The 21,806-nt window shown below is 42.8% G+C and overlaps 2 protein-coding genes across 2 annotated transcripts; both read right to left on the bottom strand.

The window, feature by feature from the left end:
- Window positions 1-2,146: 2,146 nt before the first annotated feature.
- On the bottom strand, window positions 2,147-12,932 carry MYCBP (MYC binding protein). The gene is made up of 5 exons (XM_017856169.1): window positions 12,654-12,932; window positions 12,381-12,453; window positions 7,199-7,247; window positions 6,518-6,647; window positions 2,147-4,364 (listed from the first exon to the last, which is right to left on the bottom strand). Exons 1-5 carry the CDS (start codon window positions 12,735-12,737, stop codon window positions 4,320-4,322), a joined length of 381 nt encoding a protein of 126 aa, XP_017711658.1. The 5' UTR covers window positions 12,738-12,932; the 3' UTR covers window positions 2,147-4,319.
- A 502-nt stretch (window positions 12,933-13,434) lies between these two features.
- Window positions 13,435-15,708, bottom strand: GJA9 (gap junction protein alpha 9). The gene has a single exon (XM_017856167.1). The coding sequence runs from the start codon at window positions 15,463-15,465 to the stop codon at window positions 13,921-13,923; it is 1,545 nt and encodes a 514-aa protein (XP_017711656.1). The 5' UTR covers window positions 15,466-15,708; the 3' UTR covers window positions 13,435-13,920.
- Window positions 15,709-21,806: the final 6,098 nt, after the last annotated feature.

Genomic DNA, 21,806 nt, shown 5'->3' with positions numbered 1-21,806 from the left:
CTGGGTACCTAGCAAAGGGCACAGAACTGGATCCGACTCGGACCCTGCCTGCCCTCAGGTTGCTTGAAGATGAACAGAGAGATCGGACCTCTGCGTAAGTAACCTCGCTACGAAATATTATGTGGGAAGGTCACGGATAAATAATGCTCGGGAGTTGGATGAGAAAGCGTCTGAGCAGATCTAGGTGGATGGATAGATTGGGATGTGCAAAGGTATCGGGGAGCCAGCCACACTGAGGGCAAACCTCAACAAAGGCAGAGTCACGTCACCGTGACTTTGTTCTAGCAGGTAGCTGGACCCTGATAGGAAAGCAGATGCAGCCAAGCTAGAACATCTTACCTTCTTTCTTCGGTAAGTCGCCGATAGTGAATACTGCTGCCACTTCAAACCCAAGGAGACTCAATTTGCCCTCCTTCCCGCCTTGTCAAAGTCTACTCCAGGAATTCCATCCCCCATAGAACACTGCCTCTTCTATGACCTCGTTCAGATTAGAGACTAAAGTATTGAATAATGAAAGCAAACAAAAGCAAAAGCTTGTTACCAGGTATGTCCGAGAAATATAGAGGAATTTTTATCTTTGACAATCAGGCTCTAGAACTGGAACTTTGACAAGAGGATCCACTTAAAGCACAGCCGTATACTTTTTTTAAAGTACAGGAGTGGGGGTGCTCCCAGCCCGCCAAGGAGACTGACTTCTTGATTATAAAGGAAAAATTCGCACATGCAGGAAGGTCTGGGACTTTGGTTTTGTCTAAACCCGTAAGTTAGAGGTAGGATACACCCTTAGAGGTCATCTAGCCCAACCTCTGACCGAAAACGAACCAACTCTATAGTATCTAATAGACATGCAGAATGCACTTAAATAGTTCGAAGGGAAAAGCGCTCACCATCTCGAAAGGCAGCCAACTCCATTGTGGTAAACTTTTGTTTAAAAATTTCTTGAAGTCGGCCGGGCGCAGTGGCTCACGCCTGTAATCCCAGCACTTTGGGAGGCAGAGGCGGGTGGATCACGAGGTCTGGAGATCGAGACCATCCAGGCTAACACGGTGAAACCCCGTCTCTACTAAAAATACGAAAAAAATTAGCCGGGCGTGGTGGCGGGCGCCTGTAGTCCAAGCTACTCAGGAGGCTCAGGCAGGAGAATCGCGTGAAACCAGGAGGCGGAGCTTGCAGTGAGCCGAGATCGCGCCACTGCACTCCAGCCTGGGCGCCAGAGCGAGGCTCCGTCTCAAAAAAAGTCTTAAAGTCAAACCACACTCCCTGAAGCCTAATAGAATAAAATAGGAATAGTCTTCATCTTTTTCATGACAGCACTTCAAATACCAGATTGCAGTATTCATTACCCACTAAGTCATCTCTGTTCCTTGCTGAACATCCTGTTTCAACCATTCTATGGTGCTGTTCAATACAACTGATACACATGATAGACATGTTATTTTTCTGCAAACATGTAGCTGCTAGTCCTATGAGGAATGAGCACTTGAAATGTTGCTAGTGTAACTGAGGAACTTTTTTTTTCTTTTTTGAGACGGAGTCTCGCTCTGTCGCTAGGCTGGAGTGCAGTGGCACCATCTCAGCTCACTGCAACCTCTGCCTCCTAGGTTCAAGCGATTCTCCTGCCTCAGCCTCCTGAGTAGCTGGGACTACAGGCGCCCACCACCAGGCCCAGCTAATTGTTGTATTTTTAGTAGAGACAGGGTTTCACCATGTTGGCCAGGATGGTCCCTGTCTCTTGTCCTACATTCAATCTTGTCAATATTCATCAAACATCTGACTCCTACAAAGCAATACTAAACAGTACAACTTTCAGAATGACCCTGTAACACCTAGACAATATTTCTATTTGTACTTTCCAGAATGGAATTTTTTTTAAGGATCCCTAGGGTGGTTCACGTTGATAATCACTGGAACTAACACTTTTGTCAGCAATCCTAGTGCCTAAATGTGTATAGCTGCATTTCTGAACCTAAACGTTAAGACTTGATACTTCAGCTTTTTGGTTTAGGCCCAGCAGTTTGGGTATTCCACGTGGTTAAAATCATTTTAAAGCTTGTTTCAATATAGTCTTCCAACCAGACTTTCCAATTTGTGTCACAGATTTGGCACTACCATCTGGTCTGTATGTAATCCTTTACAGTTTGCAAGGCACTTTTACATCCATTATATTTAATTTGATTCTTACAACCACCTTGTGAGGTAGGCAAGATGTGAAGTTGATATTTTATAGACAAAGCAACAGAAGCATAACAGGAGCTTAACTGGTAGGATCCATTCTCTCTTCCATCGAGCATCTTGTTGTGTATTGTCTTCATGCAAATCCTTGACAGAAATGTTGAAGAGGACCTCTAGAGGCTAGGCTGATCCTGAATTCTTAAATAGCACTGACTGTTACAGCAGTTTAAGCAAGTCAGTTTCACCTAAAAGTGTGATTATCGAACCCACATGTTGCCTTTCTGTTCAAAAAGGATAGTACCAAAGACAGTCACAGTCACCTGGCTTACTGACATAAATATTAATACTAATCCAATGAGTAAAAAGCACATGAGGATTGGCTGCCACAAAAAAATTTCAACCTGTATCTACCAAAAAACTGTCACACCAACTAAAGAAGCCAAGTCTCCCTCTCTTCCAAAACCCTCATGGGGCCATGCTTTATTATAATGGTCTGTCACAGGTCCTAACCCACACTGTATTTGATTATATAGTCTCCTAATTAAGTCATTCCTCTTTATCACACCCAGCACTTAGTCCACTGCTGCCCATGTAGGAGGTACTCAAATTGGTAAAAGAGAAATCTATTCAAGCGAATGATCTTCTGGACCCACTCCAAAAACAAACTTGTGACTTGAAGAGGCACCAGCTATAGCCACATTCCTACTAACAGGGCTGATTTAAATGCCCTTATAATTGGCTTGGCCATAGTCTCCAACAGGTGCCAAGGCTTTTGCTAGTTAAACCAGTTTTCATTGGATCATTTTGTTTTCTATGTGTTTTGACCAAAAACAAAGAAAGGTTCTCTAACAGAGAGAGAATATATGATATAGGAATATGTCTATAAAATGACGGTCTATCAGTAAGGAAAATAAGTGATCAATAAAACAAAACATCTGACTGTAGGTCTAACCAAAGAAAGGAAAAAGGACTAACAAACAAGAATATAGTGCTTTACCATTTACAAATCTTTCACATACATTCTCATTTGACCCTCACAACAACCCTGTGAGGTAGGCATCACGGATATTCTACTCATTAAACAGATGAAGACAGTAAATCTTAGAGCAGTTCACTGATATGCCCAAGGCTCTACAGTTAGTGAGTGATTTGTATTAATATCAGTCTTTGGCCTAAAAATTCAGCACCCCTCTTCCCCTCATACTTATCCCACCTACTTCACAGGGATTATATAATGAAGATAAAATGAATTCAAGGCTAGAAAAATACTTTGAGGGAGAAAAGCACTATATAATTATACCTACAAACTATGATTTTCCACAATATATGGCTCATTCCTCTTCTCATCTCAGCTTGTGTGTGAACCCAGAGTTGTATATTGCCTCTGTCCTGTGCTCAGTAAGCAAATAAGGCAGGCAGGGGGTACAGTGTGATCCTGTTTAAAGTTACATAAATTACAATCAGGGTAACTGCTATTATTAGGCAAATTGAAAAACAGCACAGAAAGGCCAGTGTGCAACTAGGACCCACTAAAGCTCAGAGCAAAGCAATGCAAGATTATCAGACAAGGCATGATTGCATAGAAGGAAAATGTGGTGTCAGAGTTCAAACTGGCACACACACACAGTTATCTAAGGCAAAGTGGTGGCAAAGAAGTTATTTGTTCCATGTTACACAAACGAGCAGAAGACTCTGGGAACCTGTACAAAAGCATCTTGTGTCACACAGATCTCTCCAGCTGCCTATAGGGAATATACATAACAGTGTCACCTTCAAAGAATGACTGTACCTGTGTTCATATCCTGCACTATACCAAGGAATAGCTCCATGCTAAACTGTCTTGGCTAAAATACAACCAGTGCCATCATTCCTAATCAGACTAATAAACAGAATGTCTTTTAAGGTAATGAGTTAGATGGCTGTGTTTAGGTTTTTTTCAGGATTTACTTTGGATTCTCCTGCTTTAAGACCCAAAGAAAGTTATATTGAGTTTTATTGATGATTCTATGTGTTTTAACAGAGTGTGATAGGTGAATTAAACATATTAAAAGAGTTCTATAGCATCTGTTCAGAAAAGATTATATACTATACAAACTATTCAAGTCATACAAAACCATTTTTCATTGTCTTTTCAACTGAGAAGAATCCTATTCAGCACGCTTCTCCTCCTGAGGTGGTTCATACTGAGCAAGCTATGGGGCAAAGACAAGAGGAATTTAGGTGAATTTCATTCTAAATTGGGTAAAAAATAGAAAAACAAGGTAACTATTATATTCAACTAGTTATCAAGTAAATTGTATTTATATCAGTTTCTATAACTATCCATTTTAAACTCTTCAGTGATTTAAGATTTAATACAATCGAATCTAATGAAAGCCCTTTTATATAAACCTTTAAAATTGCTTTGAAACTAAAATTTCATTCCAGATCATGACTGTACTGTTCAAATACTTGATATGCAATAAACTATATCTTCCCAAAGATTCATTTGCTTATAAGGAACTTTCTTCCTCTCCACCAAAAGTTTACTGAAAATACCCACTGAAAAGTAGATAAAGAGTTACGTGACATGTCTTAACTTAGCCAATAAACTACTAATGTCTTTGAGTTAAAAGGTTCCAAAGAGTTAACTAGCATTACACATTGTGGAACCTTGGATAATTTAAAGTAAATGCATTTTATTTTATGCTAAGTGTGGTTCCTTGCAAGAACACTAGGCTAACATTAGGGTTCTGCCAACTACCTGTTGGAGTTGAGAAGCTTATTAGACTTCACTGTGCTTTCGTTTCCTCACCTATAAAGTGGCTTGTGTACTTGTTTCACTTATCTCACAAAGTTGTTGAGAAGATAATTTATGAGAAATACTCAGAGTAAGGTAAAATACATTATGTGATTAAGAACGTGTTAAGACCTCAAAGACTTAAGAGTTGATTAATTTGAAGTTCATGAAAATTCTCACAGGACTTTGAAAAAAGAAAAAACTGGCTGGGTGTGGTGGCTCATGCCTATAATCCCAACACTTTGGGAGGCCAAGCCAGGAGGAATGTTTGAGCCCATGAGTTTGAGACCAACCTGGGCAACATAGTGGGACCCCATTTCTAAAAACATTTAAAAATTAGCCGAGCATGGTGGCAAATGCCTGCAGTCACAGCTACTCAGGAGGCAGAGGTCGGGGGACTGCTTGAGCCTGGGAAGTCAAGGCTGCAGTGAGACATGACTGCACCACTGCACACCAGCCTAGGTAACAGAGACCCTGTCTCAAAAAAAGAAAGAATAAACTTTAGCACTAGATAAAATTAACTCCTAACAAATTTACAGAGGGCCACCACATATGGCCTTGCAGACTATGAACTGTACAAATTCTAAGAGGTACCATTTACAAAGCAGTGGCCCCATATTGGCCTACTTAAAATCAACTGCTTAAGAACTTCAGAACTGACCATCTACTTATAAAGAGCATTAACCAATATTCTCATCCTTTTGTTGATGCAGGTTCCTAAGAAACTTTTTTTTTTTTTTTTTTTTTGAGATGGAGTTTCATTCTTGTTGCCTAGGCTGGAGTGCAGTGGCACGGTCTTGGCTCACTGCAACTTCCACCTCCCGGGTTCAAGCAATTCTCCTGCCTCAGCCTCCCAGGTAGCTGGGATTATAGGCATGCACCACCAAGTCCAGCTAATTTTGTATTTTCAGTAGAGACGGGGTGTCTCCGTGTTGGCCAGGCTGATCTCGAACACCTGACCTCAGGTGATCTGCCCACCTCGGCCTCCCAAAGTGCTGGGATTATAGGCGTGAGCCATCGCACCCAGCCAGACCTCTTCTTGACCACACTTTGCTTCTTTGCTTGTCCTATTTCCAGTATGTCTTGTGGTTTTCTTGTTTTCTTTTCTTCCCCCCCACCCCCCGTGAGATGAAGTCTTATTCTGTCACCCAGGCTGGAATGCAGTGGCACAATCTGGGCTCACTGGAACTTACACCTCCCGGGTTCAAGCGATTCTCCTGCCTCAGCCTCCAGAGTAGCTAGGATTACAGGCACATGCCACCATGCCTGGCTAATTTTTGTATTCTTAGTAGAGACAGGGTTTCACCATGTTAGCTAGGCTGGTCTCGAACTCTTGACCTCGTGATCTGCCCACCTTGGCCTCCCAAAGTGTTGGAATTACAGGCATGAGCCACCACACCCAGCCTGTCTTGTGGTCTTCTAGACACAGCATAACTTTGGCTTTTGCAATGAATTCAAATTGATATTCACCCACCTTCCTCCCCTCCTGTCCATTTTAGTGAGGTTTTCATCATATAATTATTACAGGTAAAATTATTTTAACATGAACTATTTTTTAAAATTTACCTTTGCTTTCAGTTTTTTATTTTCTTCTACAATGGTTTCATATTTCTCTTTCATTTCAGCCAGTTCTAGGCGAAGCAGCTCTATTTCTGGATTCTCTGGGGTAGCAGCTCCTAAGTGATGCTTTAAAAAACTATTATCAATGTTAAGAACTTACTTATTAGACATGAATGAAACTAATGAAATAGCATAGAGTAGTATCGATATCCCTGACCAGAGTCACCCACTTTACCACCAGTATCTACCCAGAGATCACCATCCAAAAACTCAAGTGAAAGTAACTTTCTCCGCCGGGCATGGTGGCTCACGCCTGTAATCCCAGCACTTTGGGAGGCCGAGTTGGGCAGATCATGAGGTCAGGAGTTTGAGACTAGCCTGACCAACATAGTGAAACGCTGTCTCTACTAAAAATACAAAAAATTAGCTGGGCTTGCTGGCGGGCACCTGTAATCCCAGCTACTTGGGAGGCTGAGGCAAGAGAATCACTTGAAGCCGGGAGGCGGAGGTTGCAGTGAGCCAAGATCACACCACTGCACTCCCCACCAGGCAACAGTGCAAGACTCTGTCTCAAAAAAAAAAAGTAACTTTCTCAATATTCAGAAGTATTTTAAAGGTTATTATCTATCTAAAAAAATAAGAGTTTCAAAATAAAGCCTTTTTCTGACTTGAAAGATGAAAGGATACTCCAAAGCACTGTTAGGTTTCTCTGGTTCTTCATATAAGGCTACCAGCACTGCAAATCAAAAAGCAGAAAAAGCAACAATTGGCGTATTAAATTTGAATGGCTGAAATTATATTCCATTACCAAGTAAATATTAGGTGCCAACTATATGCTGAGCACGTTGCAAAGACTATACAATGCTGAACAAGACAGACAAGGTCCCTGTTCTCAACAAATTTACAGTCAAGTGTAAAAGATACGCAAAGAACTAGACAGAGGGTGTCAAGCAGTAATACTGGATAATGGGTTACGGTAGCACACTGGAAGGACACCTACGCAAGCCTAGGACATCAGGGAAGGATTCCTAAAGGAAGGCAAAGACCTGATACCTAGGGGATGAGTGTTTCAGATAAAATGGGAAGGCCCAGGAGCAAGAAAACAATGTATTGAGGAACTGAAAATTCAAGTATGGCTGGAGATGTAATTTGGCAGGAAAGGAAGCTGGAAAGGTGGTCATGGCCACATTACGGAGGGTCATGCAAATTTGGTTGGCATATAATTAAACAGTTTTAAGGAAGGGAGTGACAAGATCCACTCTTAACTGCTATGTGAACCAGCTGGAGTGGGATGAGGATAAAGACAGGAAGAACAGTTAAAAGGCTGATGTGGTAATCCAGTTTAAAAAGACAGCAACCTGTAGCAGAGTGATGGGAGTGATAGAACAGTGAGAAGAAAGAAATTCGAGAATTTAGGAAAGAATCAACAGGACTATGGTAATTACTGGAAGACGCTCTGAATTCAAACATGATCTTAAAAGTGAAGTTTGTTTTGCTAAATAACCACCAACCAAAAACTTTACCTGTAGTCAACATGCTCAAATCAACATTAAAATAAGATATACTTGAGTGGTTTCATATCTAATCACTCATATGAGCACTGCCTTGCTCTTCATCTATGGAACAAATTCTTCCTAGAATTTACTACTTCGACAAAAAAACTCTAAATTAGTGGTTGGCCTTTTTGTGCATGGAACCCTTTGAAAATTTTAATAAAAGCAAAAAAAGTAACCACACACAAAAAAATGTGGCTGGGCACAGTGGCTCATGCCTGTAATCCCATCACTTTGGGAGGCCGAGGCGGGCAAATCACCAGGTCAGGAGATCAAGACCATCCTGGCTAACACAGTGAAACCCCATCTCTACTAAAAATACAAAAAATTAGCCGAGCGTGGTGGCCGGCGGCTGTAGTCCCAGCTACTCGGGAGGCTGAGGCAGGAAAATGGCGTGAACCTGGGAGGTGGAGCTTACGGTGAGCTGAGATCATGCCACTGCACTCCAGCCTGGGCAACAGAGCAAGACTGTCTAAAAGAAAAAAAAACAGTGATCGCTATCTAGACCCCAAGTTAAGTCCTGTTGTAAACCAACTTACATACTTCTTTTGTTCTTTTAGAGTTTTAATAATTTACCAAAATAATATACAGTATGAAAAAATCAAATGGGCAACTATACTTAACAATTTACATTGAGTTCTGATAGTTACTCTTCATCTAAATACACTTAACAGCACTATTTTTTGAGAAATTCGTTGTTTTTGTTTTTGAGACGGAGTTTCGCTCTTGTTGCCCTGGCTGGAGTGCAAAGGCATGCAATCTCCGCTCACCACAACCTCCGCCTCGCAGGTTCAAGCGATTCTCCTGCCTCAGCCTCTCTAGTAGCTGGGATTACAGGCATGCACCACCATGCCCGGCTAATTTTGTATTTTTAGTAGTTTCTAAAATGGAGAAACATGGTTTCTCCATGTTGGTCAGGCTAGTCTCAAACTCCCGACCTCAGGTGATCTGCCCTCCTCAGCCTCCCAAAGTTCTGGAATTACAGGCATGAGCCACTGCACCCAGCCAAATCCTAATGTTATAAGACACGAATATTAATAGTCTTCTCTCTCCTCTTATTCCCCCATCCCATTTCTTTTGGCTTCTAATTTCTGTCAGTGGTACTTACAAGGTTGATCATTGCAGAAGATACTGTAAATACTAAGTTTCCTGTGTTTTTCTATACATGAAATGCACTTCCTTTTAATCAGACAAGAATTCTATACCCAATCGTGCGCCCCTTTTTGCCTTCGCAGCCAGGATTTTTAGAGGTTGATATAGTGCTCAAAATAGCTAAAATGCTTCAGCTTCCAAATGACTTATCATCTTTATCTTTAGCCATCCTTTCATAGTGTTTTAATGTTATAAACTATTTCAAATCATCTTGGAAATAAGCTGTAAAAAATTTAGGCCAGACACAGTGGCTCATGCCTGAAATTCCAGCACTTTGAGAGGCCAAGGCAGGAGGATTGCTTGAGCCTAGGAGTTTTTGAGATCAACCTGGGTAACACCCCGACTCTACCAAAAAAATAAAAAAAAAAATTGGTCGGGCATGGTGACTCACGCCTGTAATCCCAGCACTTTGGGAGGCCTAGGCAGGCGGATCATGAAGTCAAGAGATCAAGACCATCCTGGCTAACACAGTGAAACCCTGTCTCTACTAAATATACAAAAAATTAGCTGGGCGTGGTGGCGGGCACCTGTAGTCCCAGCTACTTGGGAGGTTGAGGCAGGAGAATGGCATGAACCCAGGAGGCGGAGCTTGCAGTGAGCCGAGACAGAACCACTGCACTCCAGCCTGGGTGACAAAGCGAGACTCCGTCTCAAAAAAAAAAAAAAAAATTAAAAATTAGCTGGGCATGGTGGTGCATGCCTGTAGTCCCAGCTACTTGGGTGTCTGAGGTGGAAGAATTGCTTGAACCTGGGAGATTAAGACTGCAGTGAGACGTGACTGCACCACTGCACTCCAGTCTGGGCGACAGAGACCTTGTCTCGAAAAAATATATATATATATAAATTAAATTTGTGAGGCTGGGCACAGGGGGTCATGCCTATAACATCAACACTTGGGGAAGCTAAGACAGGAGGATCACTTGAGGCCAGGCATTCCTGGGTGACAGAGTAAGATTCTGTCTCAAAAAAAATAAAAAGTAAAAACAAATAGAATTGTGTAAAGCATCTGTGTTTGAAGCTGAAAATCAAATTTTTAATAAATCACATCAATACTGTGTTGGCTGATGTTATTTAGGAGCCTGAAAATCTAAGGAGATTGAAAGGTTAAATTCTAGTGGAGGCCAGGCGCGGTGGCTCACACTTGTAATCCCAGCACTTTGAGGGGCTGAGGCGAGCAGATCACCTGAGGTAAGGAGTTCAAGACCAGCCTGGCCCACCTGGTGAAACCTCGTCTCTACTAAAAATACAAAAAATTAGCTGAGCATGGTGGCACATGCCTGTAGTCCCAGCTACTTGGGAGGCTGAGGCAGGACAATCGCTTGAACCCGGAGGTGGAGGTTGCAGTGAGCTGAGATCATGCCGCTGCACTCCAGCCTGGGCAACATCTTCTGTGTAGTCAGTTACCTCCTACAACTGTCATTTTTCTGTCTTTTACCATTCAATCTTTCACTTGCTCCATCCAGCCACTCTGGCCTCCTTATACTTCCTGAAACTCTTGACAGATATTGTTTCTTTCAGGTTTCTGCTCAAAAGTACTTAAGAAAGGCCTTCCCCCCACCACCCTATATAAAATGACACACACATCCCTCCTGTCATTTTTTTTGGAGACAGAGTGTCACTGTTGCCCAGGGGCACAATCACAACTCACTGCAGCCTTGACCTCTTGGGTTCAAGTGATTCTCTCACCTCAGCCTCCAGAGTAGCTAAATTACAGGCACACACCATGCCCAGCAATTTTTTCTTTTAAGAGACGGGAGTTTTGCCATGTTGCCCAGACTGGTCTTGAACTCCTGGGCTCTAGCAGTCCACCCATCTCAGCCTCCCAAAGTGCTGAGACTACAGTCATGAGCCACGTGCCTGGCCTCACCTGTTACTCTTTATCCCTAACTTCGCTGTATTTTTATCTGTAACACTTACCTCTAGCTGACACTACGTATTTATGTATTTGTCTCCCTCAACTAGGACATAAGCTTATGAGAACCCAGACTTTTATCCTCCTCTGCTTATCTCCAGTGTGCAGAACAGATGCCTGAGTAAAATGATTAAATGAAAGAAATGAACTTACGGAGTTTTTAGAGGGAATGACATTCAAAGCATCTGTGATACTTCCAGAGACAACATAGCACAGTACTTTCAGAGTAGTCCCTTAACACTTGCTGAAGTTTATTTGCAAAGAGGTAAACTATTATCTGAACCCCAAATAGGTAACAATTCAAAACTACTAGCCTGCTTTCTGCTAAGACCCAGGAGTTATGCTCCTAGAATTTTCCTCTAAACTTTGCTTCTGTCCAAAGAGCAGTTACCTACTTATTTCCCACACTTCCCAAACTTCCTAGTTTCATATGACCCAAGTCCTGATCCCTGCCAACAATTCCATTCTACACCCTTGAAAATCCCAGTGAGTTAAGTGACATAGCAGGCATTTAAATTACTGCTAAGCTAATGAAGTAAACTGTACCCTACCCCTTGGAATCCTCCTGTTTCCGACACTTTACTCATCTACTTACTTAGATCTTGAAGCCACGAATGAAGAGATACAGCGTTAACAGTAAGTTTTCATTTTAAAAAGTGAAAACAATGTAACCATCTTGATATGCCCTCGAGCTCTTTCAACTGTAATTCTACTTTAACTATGAAATATACACAAAATAAGAATTGACACAGACTAAGGAATGGGGGCTGAAAAGCCACAGCCAAATTGGCTATGCATCTCCTACTTCAGGGATTAGGCTCACTCAACTACTTCATAGCCCACTTTGAAATTCGGTCATTTTTCCAGTTGCTCTTTGTTGGAGGGAAACTGTTTCTTAACAAGATTCTGAGGACTCCACAAAAACCGTAAGGTGGGAGGAATTGGGATCTGAAGGTCTTTGGCAAACATGTCCACTGCGGCTGCTCGAGGCAAAGCAACGGAAGTTGAAGAGACTTTGCAACAGCTGCAAGAGTTTCACTCCCAGTGCGGAGAAGGGTAGCGTAGCTAGGCTACCTCACCCGGGCGGCCTCCAGCAGCCAGGTCCCTGCCGAACCCCGAGGTCCGCCTCGCTGGACCCCGAACGGGCCCCATCTGTTTCCCCTCCTTCCCCACGCTACGGCCCGCTGGGGAAAGGGGCAGCGCCGGGGAGCACGACGAGGGCACGAGGTACCCTCTTCTAGCTCAGGCTCACCCTTGGTCAGCGTGTCCAGCACCCCCGACTTCTCCAAGTACCTCCGGAACTGCTCACGCTTCGAGTCGGCGGCCTGAAGAGACACCGGGGGTCAGTGGCCAGAGCCCAGGAGCCGAGCAGGAAGAAGGCGCTGGGAGTCTGGCAACCCCGCCTCCGCCTCGCTACCTCGGGGCCCTCCCGCCCAAACCTACGCGCGCGACCCCACTCCCACCCAGAGCCGACCAACGGCTTGCTACCGCCCGCATGCCCCCAGCCATGCCGCGCCCCCCTCACTTTGTAATGGGCCATAGTGACAGCGGCAGCGGCGTAGCTGGCGCCGGAGACCGCGACTGGCGGGTTGGGAGCAGAACTGCTCATGCGCGGAAGGGGGCGCGCGCCTGCGCACTTGCGAACCACGGGCTGGGATCGCCGGGGTGTGGCCTGTTTTCATGGCGACCAGGACGCTCTGCATCCCCCGTTGCAGGCTGAGCCGAGGGAGGCTGCGTATGCCCGCCCCTCTGGCTGTTGGAGCCGCACCTCTTCCTCTTCCGGTCCCCGTAGCGATTCGTTTTCTTTGCAAGAGGTGAGATTTTGGTAACTGTGCTGGCGTCCGGAGGCAGGGCCCGGGAGCACTGGGACTATTGCGAGAGGAAGGATCGCCGCACGGTAGTAGCGAGCTCATCTTTCTCATCTGGGACCTCGGAAACTGTGGTGACCCATAGGTGCTGGACTTCTTGGCTCTCGTCCTGAGAAAGTGCTCACGACTTTGCAGTAGCTGAGGAGGGTGTTTAGAATCATGTATTTTGGTTCCAGCTTTTATCTTTGGAGTCTCCTTGAGTCGTGGCTGACTTGATGTGGGCTTCTGGAGGATGAGCAGTAACGAGCTTGCAATAGCTTTTGAGCGCTGTGCGCCAGGCAATGTAGAAAACACGGGTATTTTAAATTTTAATCCTCACAACACCCCTGTAGGGTGCGTACTGTTAATTAAGTGGAGAGGTTAGACGTCCAGTGAGTAGAGCCGAGTCCAATCCGGGCAGTGAATCACGGTGCTACGAACTGGTGAAGGAAAGCCACGGATCTTTTTAAGATTTTATTTACTAGGTAGCAACATGTGATTATACTCAAGACACATCAGGATGCAGTCTAGAAGGAAACCACGTGATTGTGTTCCAGGGGCAAACAAAATTAACCCAGTGTCCAAGGTGGAATTATATAGATGAAGAACTGTGTCCTAAGGCTGTGGTCTCTTCAAAGAGAAAACCTGATCAAACCATTTAGCCCCAGTTCTGAACATGTAATTTTCCCAAAATCAGTTACACACATTCGAAAGAATATCATATAAAAAAAAAAAAATCCTGATTTGACAACCTTATGTCTTTGGATTTAGAAGTATTCTTTCACAATCTAGAATTAGAGCTGTTTTTCCCTTGCTGAAATGAGTTTGCAGTTGTCTGTCTTAACAGCTGGTCTTTAGAGCTGCCCATATCTGTTTTGTCCGCGCCCCACCACCACTAGGCTACTTCTCTGATAATATATATAATGTCTAAAAGCCAACCACTGTTTAGATCTGAAGATCTGTGGGAACCCGCCTACCAATGAGATTGTTCGTTAGGGACACTACGTGATTTGGAGGACAAACAGGATTATTACAGGTTCTGACCAACCCTAGGTCAAAGGACAGCCCTCCCAAAGAATCAGCTGTGTTTGGAATGTCAAGTGATTGAGACTCTCCTTGTGAAGGAGGAAGGGTTCTGACTATGCCCTTTCTGAACTGGCCCTTGAGGTTACCTTTAGGAGGTGACCCCCGGTTTCCATGTTCTATAGAGGAACCCCATGTAGCTGTAAGCCACCGCGGTTTCCAATCGCAGTTAGCTGGCAAGGAGAGAGCTGTTTGGGGTGACTGCCTCCTGTTGTTCTCTCCATCTACAGCAACACCTGGAATAGAACGGTGACCCCTAGAGTAGTAGTTCCTTTTGCTGTCTTTGCCTTCAGTTTCTCTTTTTTCCCTTAACTGGTTACCATTAACTTCTTTTCCAAATATTTTATGAGTATCTTTATTATTTGAACTGATGTGTTGAAAATGAGTACAGCTAGTACTAAGTGTGGAAATCTCATTAGAAAGTACAGTTTCCTGTTCATTCAAAATGCATTTCTCATCATTTACACTGTGATTGTCAGGATTTGGCTGGAATACAGAAGATGAATTTAAACTAGGGTACACTGCAGTGTGTGTTTGCTTTTCCACTAACAGATTATAATCAGGGGCAGAAGGGAGTCGCTTCAGTGAATTTGCAGATGTGCTCTGATATTTGGCTACGTTTTGTTTTGCCTTGTTTGCATGGAATTCATTATGTTCCTTCTTCAACTTGTATTTTCCCCATATCCCTCTTTTAATCTTTTTAAAACCTAGGTGGAAAATTTCTAGAATGTTTAAGAAAAGTGAAATAGTGGCTATAGATTGCATAAATAACAGGAATATTGTCTTTTCTGTTGGTCTTGAGACAAAACAGTCGATTATATTTGGACACGGGTGGCCATGGCACTTAAATAGAGGCTCTAAGTGAAATCCATATAAAAGGTACTGTCCAATCATGAATCCAACTTCAACCACAGAGCGAGTGAAAATGTGTATCACATAAGTGCAAAGCAAGGTTCCTCTGAGTGGAGCTTTATTTAGTTTCCTTTTCTCCAGCTGACAAAGCTCTTGCTCCAATCTCCTCCGATCCCTGGGCATTTCAAACTCTACCCCCTCCAGTTCTACTCTTAACTGAGCTTTCATCCTTTGCCTCTCTTCCTCTAGAACTCTCAGTCGGTACAATGCATGGCCCATGTAGACCAGGGATGGTGAAGACACAAATATCACCTGCAGAACCCAATATCTAATGAGGGAGATAGGAAAGGCCTGGTCGTAGCATACATTTCTGCAGCCTGGTTGTTCTGTATTGCAGACGAAGCCGGACTGCTCATCATTCCAGACGTCTTCAGCTGCTACACCCAGAACAAGCATTCGAAATATGAATAGGATGGTGAGCCAGATCTTTCCAATCATGGTGGAGTGGATGTGAACTTCCTCCAGAGTATCTCCAAGGAGATTCCAGTCCCCCATGTTTATTTAGTCAGCCGTCTTAGCTCTGATCCCCATCAAATAAGAAGCAGATAAATTCTTCCATTCTGAAGGGAGCACTATTTCTTAAAGCAAACCTATGGTGAAAATATAACAATATGTCACTTGTATATGCTGGTTGCTTTACTTTTTCCCTAGATAGCTGTGGGGTTTTTTCTTTGTTTGTTTGTTGAGACAGAGTCTCCCTCTGTTGCCCAGGCTGGAGTACAGTGTTGCAGCCACAACTCACTGCAGCCTCAACCTCCCAGGCTCAAGCAATCATCTCCCCTCTCAGCCTCCTAAGTAGCTGGGACTACAGGTGTGTGCCACTACACCCAGGTAATTTTTTTCTTTTTTGTAGAGACAGGATCTCACTATATTGCTGCAGCTAGTCTCAAACTCCTAGACTCAAGTGATACTCTTGCCTTGGCCTCCCAAAGTGTGGGGATTACAGGTGTGAGTCACCACACCTGGCCAAAGTGTTAATCTGTTACCAATAATATATTTAAATGTCAGAAATTTAAAATCACTTATATTTAGACATCACAATATGATGAAAAAACATGATACCTGGAGGAGGAGTGTATGTATTCTCTATTAAGAGTATAGGCTGGGCGGGGTGGCTCACACCTATAATCCCAACACTTTGGGAGGCCGAGGTGGGCGGATCATTTGAGGTCAGGAGTTCGAGACCAGCCTGGCCAACATGTTGAAAGCCCGCCTCTACTAAAAATACAAAAATTAGCTAGGCATGGTGGCGGGCGCTTGTAGTCCCAGCTACTCAGGAGGCTGAGGCAGGAGCGTCACTTGAACCTGGAAGGCAGAGGTTGCAGTGAGCCAAGATCATGCCACTGCAGTCCAGCCTGGGCGACAGAGTGAGACTCCATCTCAAAAAAATTTTAAAAAAGAGTATAATTTTAGGCCATGTGCATTGGTTCATGCCTGTAATCCCAGCACTTTGGGAGGCCAAGGTGGGCAGATCATCTGAGGTCAAGGGTTCGAGACCAGCCTGGCCAACATGGTGAAACCCGTCTCTACTAAAAATTACAAAATTAACCGTTGGGTGTTGGTGCAGGTTGCCTGTAATTCCAGCTACTTGGGAGGCTGCCGGCAGGAAGAATCACTTGAACCGGGAAGCAGAGGTTGCAGTTGGTTGGAGATTATGCACCTGCACCCAGCTGAGGCAAAAGAGGCAAGATTCCATGTCAAAAAAAAAAAAAAAATGTACTAATATATATATTATTATATATATATATGTACACACATATACACACACCATATATATGGTAATAAAATTGTCGCTGGGCCCACGATGGGCTCATGCCTAACTCCTAGCTTTTAACAGGCTGAGCATGAGAGGATTACTTGAGGCCAAGAGTTCAACACCAACCTGGTCAACATTAGAGAGACCCTGTCTCTTAAAAAAAAATGAAATTTAAATTTAAAAAATAATATAATTGTAGGATTTCTCATCAGAGAGGAGTCATCTTACTTAGCTGAAGTTTATTGTTGTTGGGGTTTTTTTTGTTTGTTTGTTTGTTTTGAGACGGAGTTTTGCTCTTATTGCCCAGGCTGGAGTGCAATGGCACAATCTCAGCTCACCACAACCTTCGCCTCCTGGGTTCAAGCAATTCTCCTGCCTCAGCCTCCCAAGTAGCTGTGATTACAGGCATGTGCCACCATGCCCAGCTAATTTTGGATTTTCAGTAGAGACGGTGTTTCTCCATGTTGGCCAGGCTGGTCTGGAACTCCTGGCCTCAGGTGATCTGCCTGCCTTGGCCTCCCAAAGTGCTGGGATTACAGGCATGAGCCACTACACCCAGCCTTTTATTGTTTTTCAACTGAGAACTTTTGGAAAGGTTTCTAAAACTGCTAACTTGACCTTAACCTTATTTAAGATTATTTGATATAAAAGTTATAACAAAGTCAATTTTTTTCCCCCAACATGCCATTACTGGCTTGAAAAGTCAGTAATTTTTTTTCCTTTCTTTCTTTTTTTTGGGACGGAGTCTTGCTCTGTCACCAGGCTGGAGTGCAGTGGCACAATCTCAGCTTACTGCAGCCTCCCCTTCGTGGGTTCAAGCGATTCCCCTGCCTCAGTCTCTTGAGTAGCTGGGACTACAGGCGCCTGCCAGCACCCCCAGATCATTTTTTGTATTTTAGTAGACACAGGGTTTCACCATGTTGGCCAGGATGATCTCGATCTCCTGACCTCGTGATCCACCTGCCTCGGCCTCCCAAAGTGCCAGGATTATAGGCGTGAGCCACCGTGCCCAGCCAAAAAGTCAGTGATTTTTAAATCTCATTTATACACATAGGAAAATGAATATGCTTCATTTGATAATTCAGTAAGATACAGCATTTAATGAAGCCAAAGGAAATAGATCTGGCTCTCACAGGAATTTAGATTAGTTTTTTTAATCCAAATTGAAATAAATTTGAAATAAATTCTGGTTTCTTCCTGGCAGTTGGTGAACATTTCAGATATTCATCTCAGTAATATTTATGAATATGAATAAAGTACTTATTATACTTTACTATGAAAAAGTACACTTTTTTCTTTTTTTTTGGCGGGGGAGACAGTCTCACTCTGTTGCCCATACTAGAGTGCAGTGGCAGGATCTTGGCCCACGCAACCTCCACTTCCCAGGTTCAAGTGATTCTTATGCCTCAGCCTCCCAAGTAGACTACAGGGAAGCGCCAACACGCTCGGCTAATTTTTGTATTGTTAGTAGAGACGGGGGTTCACCATGTTGGCCAGGCTGGTCTTGAACTCCTGACCTTGAGTGATCGGCCCGCCTCAGCCTCCCAAAGTGAGCCACCGTGCCCGGCCCAAATTTTGTAAATTCTTATCATGTTAAAATGAACTTCAAGCCCGGCACAGTGGCTCACACCTGTAATCCCAGCAATTTGGGAGGCCGATGCGGGTCACCTGAGGTCAGGAGTTCGAGACCAGCCTGGCCAACCTGGTGAAACACTGTCCCTACAAAAATACAAAAAATTAGCTGGGCATGGTAGCAGGCATCTGTAACCCCAGCTACTCAGGAGGCTGAGGCAGGAGAATCGCTTGAACCTGGGAGGTGAAGGTTGCAGTGAGCTGAGATAATCCCATCCCACCCCATTTCCCTCTTATCGCCCAGGCTGGAGTGCAATGGCACAATCTCCGCTCACCGCAACCTCCACCTCCCAGGTTCAAGTGATTTGCCTGCCCCAGGCTGCAGAGTAGCTGGGATTACAGACATACGCCACCATGCACAGCTAATTTTGGATTTTTAGTAGAGATGGGGTTCCTCCATATTGGTCAGGCTGGTTTTGAACTCCCGACCTCAGGTGATCCGCCCGCCTCGGCCTCCCAAAGTGCTGGGATTTCAGGTGTGAGCCACAGTGCCCAGCCTTGTGGTACCAGAATCTCATTATAGATACTACTTGAAAGAGATTGTTCACTGGTATAGTGATCGTATTATGGAAACTTTCGCTGTAGCAGTATTTGACCTATTTAAGACATATAGCTGCTCTCTTGAAGGAAACAGTGGGGCAAGTTATAATTTAGCTGCTTGGATTATTTGCCAGTAGATTCCATATTAAGGTTGGTATCCCAGGTTATCTCAGAGGAAATATACCCCAAAAGAAAGATTTTTAAAAAGTGAATGTTTTCATTATTTTTCATTTAAAATATAAATATTTTCTATTTTTCCTGTCCCCTTTATATAAAGGGAACTGTTACACAATCAAACAAACTGCTAAGATACAAGATGTGTTCATCACTAAAATCCTGGTGAGTATGTTGTTTCCCCCATCTTACAGATGAGGAAACAGAAGCACAACTTAATTTACCTGAGGTCACACAGCTGGAGCTGGCGTTCAAACCCAATCATTGTGGCTCTAGAGTCAGCTCTTTAAATTTTTTACTAAACTATTATTTTTCCTCTATGAGCAAACTTCAGATTTGCCAGAAAGAAGCATTAAGAGATCATCTGTTTTAAGTTTAATCATTTAAATTTAGGAATGTCAAATAGTGATAGCTTTGGCTTTTTAAATAACTAGTTCTAGAGTCTTTAGTTCCTTTCTTCAGCCATTGTTCTGTTAATATGATTTGCAAAAGCATCAACCTTCTAAAATATAGCTGTATTCCTGAGATAGAGAAACTTTCCATTGACTTTATTATGTTAATAATAGCATACTCTGGCCGGGCGCAGTGGCTCACGCCTGTAATCCCATCACTTTAGGAGGCCAAGGCCAACGGATCCCTTGAGGTCAGGAGTTTGAGACCAGCCTGGCCAACATGGTTGAAACCCTTTCTCTATTAAAAATACAAAAATTAGTCGGGCGTGGTGGCGGGCACCTGTAGTCCCAGCTACTCAGGAAGCTGAGGCAGCAGAATCACTTGAACCCAGAGGCAGAGGTTGCAGTGAACCGAGATCACACCATTGCACTCCAGCCTGGGCAACAGAGCAAGACTCTGTCTCGAAAAAATAATAATAATAGCATACTCTGACCCAACAACCGAAAGCACTTTAAAACGTAAGCAAGTTGGCCAGGCGCGGCGGCTCACACCTGTAATCCCAACACTTTGGGAGACAGGCAGGCGGATCACGAGGTCAGGAGTTCGAGACCAGCCTGACCAACATGGTGAAACCCCATCTCTACTAAAAATACAAAAATTAGCCGGGCATGGTGGCGCATGCCTATAATCCCAGCTACGCAGGAGGTTGAGGCAGGAGAATCACTTGAACCCCGGAGGGGAAGGTTGTAGTGAGCCAAGATCTGGCCACTGCATTCTAGCCTGGGCGACAGAGTGTGAAACTCTGTCTCAAAAAAAAAAAAAAAAAAATGTAAGCAAGTCTAATTTATGGTTCATAAATAATAATAATAATGTAAGCAAAGATGTAATTCATGTTGTTTATAATAGTCATAAGCTAAAAACATTAAATAATTATCAATACAAGAAAAACTGGTGAAATAATGGACCACATCCACAGTGTGATACTATGCAACCAGTAGAAATGTTAAACATACATAAAAAGGCATTTGATACTTCATTTCAGTGAAATTGATGTTATAAAATAAAATAGTATGGCCCCATTATTATCAATTTAGTTACATTTACAAATGTATACAAAAAAGTCTGGAAGGATATTCATGAAAATATTAACTGTGATTAGCTCTGGATGTTGGGATTATAAATTATATACTTAATATATTGTAATTATATGTATTTTAATTTTTTACTATGAGCATTTTACTTTTATAATCATAAAAAGAAATAAAGGATTTTTTTTTTCATAAAGGACAACACATAGTATTTCCTGAAAGAAGGAACAGTATTATTTAGCTACAAATTAAAGCTTTCTTAGCAAATGATGTAAAACTAGTATACATAAATACAGTCCCATAGAATTCAAAAGAAAAAGATAAAAACATTTGAAACAACTCTTTCTTAATAAGCTAAAACAGAGAGATTAACACAAACCTTTCTTAGTTTAGGTAAATCTGAGAAGCAAACCATATTTAGCATGGCCATCTTCAATTTATTTTCTGAATGTGTCCCTTTGCAGGTATAGAGCAGATTCAGTTCAGTTCAATGTAGTTAGTGAGTCATCCATCAACTAAAATCCATTTCCCTTTCTGCTTATCCTTGCTTCTAAAACAGCACCGTCCAATAGAACTTTCTGCAACAATGGAAATACTCTATCTGTGCTAGCCAATAAGGCAGCCAGTAGCCAAATGTAGCTATTGAACACTTGCAATATAGTTTGTGTATCAGAGCAATTGAATTTTTAATTTCAAATAATTTTAATAAAAATGTAAAGAGCTACAACTACCTAATGGCTGCTTTATTGGACAGCACAGATAAAGAATGCTTATAATAGTCCTAATAACACACTGCAGTCTAGAAGACTAAAGTCATGAGCCCCAAATTAAGCTGAGTAAATGATTCCTCCATAACTCAGAGATGTCAAATTTAAAATGACAGGAGATATTTGTGTGCTGTTTGTACTGTGATTTTTGCCACTGGGGGAACCCAATAAAATATCATTGTTTTTGTGCAATAAACCATGATTCTAGAACCAAAAAAGTCTTTCTTACTAGATAATAACGTCTTGGTCATCTGCCTTAATAAATGGGTCATGTCCGATTTCATAGATAGGTCCTGATTCTCTCTCCCATGTTCTGTTATTAACAATTACATTGTATTTTAGGTCATTAGAGGCCTCTTCAGAGCTAGTGATCTGGCAGGTTGAGCATAACACATAGATATTTCTTCCCTGGGCTTCTTTGCCAATAATAGCTACTTCTCAGATTAAATACAAACATTTCACTAGGGTCACACACATATATATATA

The sequence above is a fragment of the Rhinopithecus bieti genome, unplaced genomic scaffold (genome assembly GCF_001698545.2).
Source record: "Rhinopithecus bieti isolate Rb0 unplaced genomic scaffold, ASM169854v2 scaffold_41644, whole genome shotgun sequence".
NCBI classification, from domain to species: domain Eukaryota; kingdom Metazoa; phylum Chordata; class Mammalia; order Primates; family Cercopithecidae; genus Rhinopithecus; species Rhinopithecus bieti.
This window is presented reverse-complemented; position numbering and strand designations above follow the sequence as displayed.